Raw genomic sequence first — 8,687 nt, 5'->3', positions numbered from 1 at the left:
GATTACAAACAAAACCCCCCTTTTTTTTTTTTTTTTTAAAGATTTTATTTATTTATCTGAGAGAGAGAATGGGAGACAGAGAGCATGAGAGGGGAAGGGTCAGAGGGAGAAGCAGAACCCCCGCCGAGCAGGGAGCCCGATGTGGGACTCGATCCCGGGACTCCAGAATCATGACCTGAGCCGAAGGCAGTTGCTTAACCAACTGAGCCACCCAGGTGCCCCAAACAAAACCCCCTTTTAATGCAAGTGTCCCTTTATAGAAACTGCTGGTTATGATTATTCATGCAGAAAACAATCTAGGAGGAAACATACCAAGGTATTAATAAGCTATCACCAAGTAGGTATAGTTTTGATTTTGTATTGTTTTTCACTGTTTTACCTATTTTTGCTGAATGCACATGGGTTGTTTTTTAGTAAGACCAAAAGTACTACACTTTTCAGGAAAAAAAGAAAAGAAAAATTATTGAAGGAACAAAGAATGATTTGGAACTACGAAGTCTGAGAGAGGACATGGTAGATGTCTTCAAATAGAGGATTAACAAGTGGAAGAAAGGCTTGTACTGTGTAACGCAGAAACTGAACTAGGACTGACAGTTGGAAGCTTCACAAACTCTTGTGTTTTTTCATTGGAGCTGATTAGAAAAGCCACAGTGAGAAGTACCTCTTCCTTGAAAGCATTCACACAGAGGCTGGAGACTGCCTCTCAGAGAAGATCGAGAGATGACACACGGGTCAAGTGGCAGACTGGATCACAAGACCTCTGAGTTCCCAACCAACTGGGGATCCGGATTCATCACCTAATTGTACCTTGAAACACAGCAGAACAGATAAAAGGCAGGTGGTCACCAGCTTTCAGAGAGTTGAAGTCTGTTTTCTTGCCAATTATTTTTCTGCTACAGTTTCCATAAAATGGTATGAGAAGACCCTTGTCCTCCCTCCTTCTTATGGATCCAGTGTGGACTGCAGGGGACGGTACGTCAGTGCTCACTTCCCACTGTCATCAATGGCCAGGCATCGACCCTCAAGTACAGCCCCTATGTTGGATCCTGCAGAGAACAGAAGAAAGAAGGGGCAAAGTCTCTGGACTTCAGGACTCTGTGATCCCATTTTTGTCCTCCGTATCAGTTAGGAATTGCTAATAATAGAGGCCTGGCCTCAGAAGCTTAAACAAATTAGGGATTTAGGTTTTCACCTAAAAGAGCAAAGGGAGGCCACGTAGGACTGGTATGGCACCTCCAGAATGTGACCAGAGAACTAGGCCACTCTCTTTCTGCTCCACCATCTTCGGGGCAAAATGCCACCCTCAAGAGCTTCAGCCATCACTTCTGTGTTCCAGGTAGGAAAAAGGGAAGAGTAAGAGGGAAAGGGGTGTTCCTCTCACTCTTAAAGAGCTCTCCTCATGGGGGGCCTGGGTGGCTCAGTCGGTTAAGCATCTGCTTTTGGCTCAGGTCATGATCCCAGGGTCTTGGCATCGAGCCCCCCCACCCCTCCGTGGGCTTTCCTGCTCAGCAGGGAGCCTGCTTCTCCCTCTCCCTCTGCCCCTCCCCCTGCTCATGCTCTAATAAATAAACATCTTTTTTTTTAAAGATTTTATTTATTTATTTGACAGAGCAAGACACAGTGAGAGAGCGAACACAAGCAGGGGGAGCGGGAGAGGGAGAAGCAGGCTTCCCGTGGAGCAGGGAGCCCGACGTGGGGCTCCATCCCAGGACCCTGGGATCATAACCTAAACCGAAGACAGACGCTTAACAAATGAGCCACCCAGGCGCCCCAAATAAATAAAAATCTTAAAAAAAAAAAAAAAAAAAACAGCTTTCCTCAAACGAGCAATGGTGAGTGCTCGTTTCCCTGGCCACACCTGCAAGGGGGACTGGGAAATGGTTTTAGCTGGGCAGTCACCCCAATAAAATTCAGGGTCCTGTTACTAGGAAGGAGGAGGGGACTACAGGGCAAACAGCAGCCTCTTCCACTTCCTCTCATGCCCCTCTGTCAGGACAGCGGGATTCTTACCTATTTTATGAAGAGGAAAAGGCTGAAAAGGGGTAGGGGGACCCATGCAGAGCCCCGGTAGGTCGGTGGTGACATCAGTCTCAGCACCCCACTCAGGGCCGGCTTTGAAAAATGATGGAGAACGCAAAAAGCAGAAGCATCTGCGGGCAAACACCAGCTGTGGCCCAGGGCCATCTCTCTGCAGGGAGTCCCACTGGAGACTGCAGAGGGCAGGCAGGACGAGGGCTGCAGGACACTGGTCTACATGTCATTCCCTGGGTTGGCAAGAGGTAGACAGTGTTGGCCCTGGCTCAGTTGGGAGAACAGATGGGCAGGAATTCAGGGCAGCTTCCAAGTCAGCCAAGCGGCAAACTGCCTTCCTTCCCTCTCTGTCAGCCGCAGCTAGGTCTCACCTGGTCACAGCCAGCTGCAGGGGCCCAAGACTGAAGGCCACACCCGCGTGGCCAGGAGCAGCCCTGGAATGTGTCATCCCTCGCCTGATGCGAGGGGCTGTCATGAGGACAAGCAAGTGCAGCTGTCTGTCCCAGCAGCGGGCGGGTTTCTCCGTGTGGGGCCAACAAGCCCTGACTCCTTCGTGGAGCACAGGACCCTCGCTTTTGAGAGGGCCAGCCTGGGGCTCTGTTCTTTCTCGTGCCCTCGCCTCCCACAGAAATAATGGCGTTGTGGCCAGAGAGGTAAGGGGAACCCAGGAATTACATTGAAATACATGCAAGGCGAGCAGAGGCGACTCCTCCCCACATCTGAAGAAAGCAGAGTCCTCACAGAAGGGAAACAGAAACAAAGCAAACTTGATGAGGGGACAGAACCACGTGTTCAGTTTCAGAAACAGGACAGAAAATGCCGAGAATTTTATTGCAACTCTGACTACAGCATATGGTATAGGAGGAAGAACGGTTAAGCTTTTAGACAGAAACACACTTTCCTCTGTCAGCCAAACATGGTGGGGTTCACCAGGGAGGGAGTGGAAGGGCCCAGAGGAAAGGAGAGAGCTCTCCTCTCTTCCGCCTTCCAAAGATTACATCAACTTTGGATTATCTGTGTATGTACTCCCAATTCACTGACTCTAATGAAAAACTGACTGAAATTTGTTTAGAATTCTATTTAGCTAGGCTTCCAGAAAAGTTTTAAATGAGAAGTTTGGAGTAGAAAACTGATAATAAAGATCACTACCATAAGTCTTTAAAGACAGAGAAATTGGGGAAGAGACTGGAAGGACGGGGGTGGAAGGAGGGGCAGGCTAGCTGTGAAGGCCGTGCCCCCTTGGAGGATGCTCCCTGAAAGGTGAAGTGATGCACTGCCATCCCTCTCCTCTTCAGCAAGGGGCTGGCACCTCACAGCCACCTGCAGGTTCCACAGTGAAGCTCTTCGGATGATTATAAAGAACTTCCAACTCCGGTTCTCTCACTCCAGGCCTTCTCTCATCTTGAGGCCCTCGACTCATCAAATCTAAACTCTGCGACCCAGATCTGCTCATGTGGCCTTGGGAAGGCTGGGCAGAAGGCAGCCAGCAGGCTCCCACACCACCTGCCTTCCCCCTCCACCCTCAGTAGCCTGGCTCCTTGTTCCCACGAGGGCACAATCAGGGCCAAGAGCCTTCATGAGCCCCCTCTGGCCCTCTGGGGTGCAAGGAGTCAGCAGGGACACACTCCCCATCCCGCCGGGGCCATCTGCACCAATTATAAGCCCTTTGGGAGCCAGCAGAGGGCTGTTTAGCTGCTGGTTCTCTATGATTAGCTAGTTCTTGTTTTTTGAATATTGCACATGGTGCAGCCAGCTGTATGAAGCATTCATGATTCAAAGCTTTTTTTCCCCTCAAAAAAAAAAAAGTGCTAAGCTAGTTGTTATTACTATGGGGAAGGAAAACTTTAAGTCTTATTTTCTGGGTAAGTTCCTTTCCCGACCTTATAAGTCCACCTCTTCCCAGGATTAAGATCATTCTTTTATCAATTTTCTTTTTTTTTTTTAAAGATTTTTATTTACTTATTTGAGAGAGAGAGAGAGAGCACAAGTGGGGGAGGGGGGAGGGGCAGAGGGAGAAGCAGACTCCCTACGGAGCAGGGAGCCCTATGTGGGCCTCGATCCCAGTACCCCAAGATCATGACCCAAGCCAAAGGCAGCCACTTAACCGACTGAGCCACCCAGGTGCCCCTCTTTTATCAATTTGCTATAGGCACCAGATAGGCACTTGCTTGCTGCAAATGAGCCTTGCTAAGAAACATCAAGATAGGGACACCTGGGTGGCTCAGTCGGTTAAGCCTTCAGCTCAGGACATAATCCCAGGGTCCTGGGATCGAGTCCCACATCAGGCTCCTTGCTCAGCAGGAAGCCTGCTTCTCCCTCTGCCTGCTGCCCCTGCTTGTGTTCGCTTGCTCTCTGACAAATAAATAAATAAAATCTTTAAAAAAAATAATCAAGATACTATGTAATTCCAGCTCAGGCATTATTATCCATAGTCCAATAGACTCTCTTCTCTCCCTTATTTTGTGTATATGAGCGACCTGATGTTAAGGCATCCTTTTAATGAAACCATTCCAGAGAATCAACTTTTTGCAATCAACTCAGGAGCCAGGGCCAACTGCTGAGGCTTACCTTCTTTTGCAGGTGCTGAGCCAGGAACAAAAGCGTACTTTGTTCACACACTTGAAATCCTCATTGTTCTTACAGGCGAGAAGCAGTTGGCTGGCTATATGCCAGCACTAAAATCACTAGAGATGCTAAATACAATGTAGATTCCATCATGGACTTCAAATCCAGGTTCACACTTTTGTAGAGATCCAGAGAAGTTGGAGATCTGGGAGTCTTGTGAACAGTGATAATGCAAGTGATGAAATCAGCTACAATGCACAGGGTAATGAACATGGAAACAGAAGAGGGGGTCCCCTTCTTCCTCCGATCTCTGAACTAGGCAAGTGAACTCATTTTTCTCATCATCTACAGGCCCTATGGTAAACAAGAGCACAAGCAGGCCAATAACCACAGGACACTCTATGAATATAAAAAGTCCTTTGTAGCATGGGTTTGGCCAGCTTGACTGTCACCTCAATTTTCGGAACTTTAGGAACCCAGCTGTATATGGAATGAATAGTTCCACGTTGAGTAAAGAGAGAAATAAAAACGCCTATTTAAATATTCAGCAGGAAGATTACCCCAAAACTGATTTTACTTTTTTTTTGATAAGCAATTTTAAGTGTGTCCAAGTAAAAGAAAATCTGTACCAATTATGGGTTGTTCCACTGAGGATAATGGGAGCCACATGTCTCACTATCTGAGGAGTTACAACTACAGAGAGGGAGAAAACTAGAAGGTATCCTGTGGTGTCAGACTGGAATCAGAGGTGTGGTGTGAATTCATGGTTTTCAGTACATGGATCCAGAAATAAAATTTAGATGCTGTGTGTGTATACATGTCCACACCGATTGTAATGGATTATAACCCACTAAATAGAAGGTGAAACTACAAGTCCATACTGACATAAATTAATAAAGAGGAAAAGAGGAACTCCATACTGGAAAAGCCTGGCAAAACACTGCCTTAAACAAGTGGCTGGCTCGGTCGGTAGAGCATGCGCCTCTTGATACTGGGGTTGTGAGTTCGAGTCCCACACTGGATATAGAGATTACTTAAAAATAAAACCTTTAAAAATAAATTAAGCAAAAAGAAAAGAAAAACCAGTGGTCAGTTAGCATCATCAGTGTTGGGGCAAGGGGACAGTGTGTGCCACCTGAGGAGATGCAGTGAGGAGGACACAGCAGTACATCAGTATTCCCGCCAACGATGCGTAAACTAAACCTATCAAAGGGAAACATTATCCAAAAATAAACAGCCTGTTATCTTCAAAAGTGTCAAGGTCAAGAAAGCCAGTGAAAAGCTGGGGTACTCTTCCAGAATAAAGGACGCTACAGAGATGTGACAATTAAAGGCAGTATGTAATTCTAAACTGTATCCTTTTGCTACAGAGGACATTATTGGGACATCTGGCAAATAGGGTACGAGGATTAGATGGCAATAGGTATTAATGACAATGTCTAGATTTGATATTTGTTTTTTTGGTTACACAGAAATAGGTCCTTGTTTATAGGCAATACACACTAAATTCAGGGGTAACTTTTATGAGTGATAAGGCCCATCACGTTAGCAACTTACTCTCAAATGGTTTAGGTTCAGTACTTGTAATTTTTATGGGAATATTTCAAGATAAAAATGTTTTTAAAAGTCCAACTTCCCTGTTATTTTAGCTGTTCTACGACTTACAAAATGACTACAGTAATAATGAAGACAGTGATATTAAAGATGGCTATTTCAACACCAAGAGTTTCACAAAATTCTTGAAACAGAGTAGAGATTAATGTTATTTTAAATAATGTGATTTTAAGTGTAAATTTTAAATAAAACATTTACTATCATGAATTAAAGAAAGATCAGTGAATGTACTCTTCTAGGTTGAATAAAAATAGAATGTTTAAGGTTTAAAAAAGTTTGGCTGGAGAAAAGTAATAGTTTTTGCAAAACCTGTGTGATCCAAAATTATGATATTCAGCAGCAAGAAGTATTCCAATTTCTCATAACCAGTTCTCAAGCAATGACACATATGTGTTACTTTAAGAAAGTGTCAAACAGAAATAGGCAAATCTGAAAGAATTTACCAAGTGTAATAAATTAGAGAATAAAATAACAATAAAAGAATTTATGGCTTACAAAGAGTTTCAAGTAGAAGTTTTTCCCTCTATCAACCTCTCGGAGTTCTATCAGCTCCCTCCTGACCTCTGAAAGACATGACCAAAATCTGGTTTACATTTAACTTTTCAGGGACACACGACCTGAAAAGAATTATCCACTATGATGCTGCCTGGTGCTCCTTTCTTGTAGCAGTCCTTCTCTCATATAAGTGATCAGACCTGGGTCCAAGGGCACAGAAGCAAGCATTATGTATCCCGCCAACACCATTCCCTGCCCAACAAATTCTCATCTCTCTCCAGTGATGAAGAGGTGGACATTCTTCTTGGACTGGAGCATCTGTGCAGCCCGCTCCACACCAACCACAGCAGCCAGCCTCTGGGCATCATACTTGGAGTAGAGGATAGTGCAAGTCCAGGTGGCTTCCCCTCCTCTGCTGGTGGCGCTCAGCATGTTACAGACTTCACTGTAGAAGTGCGGGTACGTTGGCAGTTCATAGAAAATCAGGTTCCTGATCCCTTTAATGGTATACCTATTAGAAGCGGAAAGAGAGGCTATATCTACTTGAGAAAATGTATGGAAAAGCTACCTAAGAGTTTGACAGGGGCAGAGCTCACTCCTGCCGCTGCACGCCCAAGGAGGAGGGTAACGCACACACAACCAACAGATGAAAGGTTATTTTAACTTGGGTTGGAAGGACTTATTTTGTGACAACACGTTTGAATTCCTAATGTTTGGCTTAAGATCATGATAAAATAAATTTTATCATTTCTTGAGTCTACTCTGGGTAGACTGAGGTAGACTAGGACTGAAGATGTGTCACAGAAAACTTAAAAAGCAAACACTTAACAACTTAACATTACCCTTAATATAATCAGGCAAAACAGAATGTTCTATAATGGAGAGGAGGTCAGACCCAGTACGTAAGATAAACTGCATAAACTGTAAATGCGTTCCCATCAATCTTTCCTTGTCACTCTATAGACATGTTAACTCCATGGCAGATGTCCCAAGTTCATCCATTTACAAAATCCTGCCTGAGGACCCATTAAGCATTATGGAAAAGCAATTAATTTCAACAGCGTATGCACTTCTTTCCCTGCTGCAGTGCGACACAGTGGTGGTGGGGGGTGGAGACCCTAGGGACTCACCGTATGGTTTGGGTCGAGGTCAATTATTCCCTCTGGGGCCCCATAACAAAAGATTTTATAGTTGACAAGGTTCTGATTTTTCCTATTAAAGCTCTCTCCTATACTGCTGATGTTAGACTCCCTTGGGAATTTTATTTTATTCACAGAGGATAAGCTTTCCTTGTCTTCTTATCTCATGGATCATCCTGACCTCTGTAACAATCCTCGTCTTCCAAACTATAACTGCAATCCACTACTTGGTTCACCCTTAACCTTATCATAAAGAAGAAATTCTAACGGCTAATGACTTGAAGAAACTGTTCTACCTCACTAGTTATCAAAATAACAAAAATAAACATAGAGTTCTTCTTCTGCTTAGTATACAGTAAACTCAAGAGAATATTACTTCCACACTACCAAGAAAAAGCCAGATAACTTACAAAAGCATTCCTTTTCTCGGGCCTAGACAGCTGATGTCACAAGGCAACCAAGTGAATTGATTCAATGGTGCGCTGGTGTATGTTTAATAACTGGTTCTCACTGAGGAAGAGTGGGTGCTGATTTGAAGCAATTGCCAATTTCTGTGGTGTAAATATTCCCACCATGGACAATTTCAAGCTACCAATGTCATGTTACTGAGCTCAGGAGTTGGGAAGAGACATACAACCAGATCTCAAGAGCCAGCCCACCACTGACTGAACTCTGAAGAGTCACAAAGCCCTCTGCAGAGAGACAGGAAACAAGAACTACTTCACTCTTGAAGGAGCACAGGAGGAAGACGGCAGCTGCCAAGAAAGTGGGTAGCAAGAAAACAGCTACACTTTTAACAAATTTTTAAAGGACAAGTGTGGGCCTATATGACAGTTCAGAATC

At 44.7% G+C, this 8,687-nt stretch overlaps 1 protein-coding gene across 3 annotated transcripts in view; it reads right to left on the bottom strand.

Moving 5' to 3' along the window:
• Window positions 1-233: 233 nt before the first annotated feature.
• The window catches only part of UTP25 (UTP25 small subunit processor component), a 29,426-nt gene continuing 20,972 nt past the window's right edge, over window positions 234-8,687 (bottom strand). For 2 of the 3 annotated variants that reach the window (XM_032393147.1, XM_032393148.1), the window contains one exon: window positions 4,367-7,216. In XM_032393147.1, coding sequence (XP_032249038.1) covers window positions 6,973-7,216 — 244 coding nt within the window. In that variant the 3' untranslated portion in view covers window positions 4,367-6,972. Of the gene's footprint in view, window positions 1,047-4,366; window positions 7,217-8,687 lie in introns of those variants that run through there. The other variant, XR_004297967.1, reaches the window with a different exon arrangement.

This window comes from Phoca vitulina, unplaced genomic scaffold, assembly GCF_004348235.1.
Source record: "Phoca vitulina isolate PV1807 unplaced genomic scaffold, GSC_HSeal_1.0 scaffold71, whole genome shotgun sequence".
Classification (NCBI taxonomy): domain Eukaryota; kingdom Metazoa; phylum Chordata; class Mammalia; order Carnivora; family Phocidae; genus Phoca; species Phoca vitulina.
Note: the sequence above shows the minus strand (reverse complement) of the source record. Positions and strands in the feature narration are given on the sequence as shown.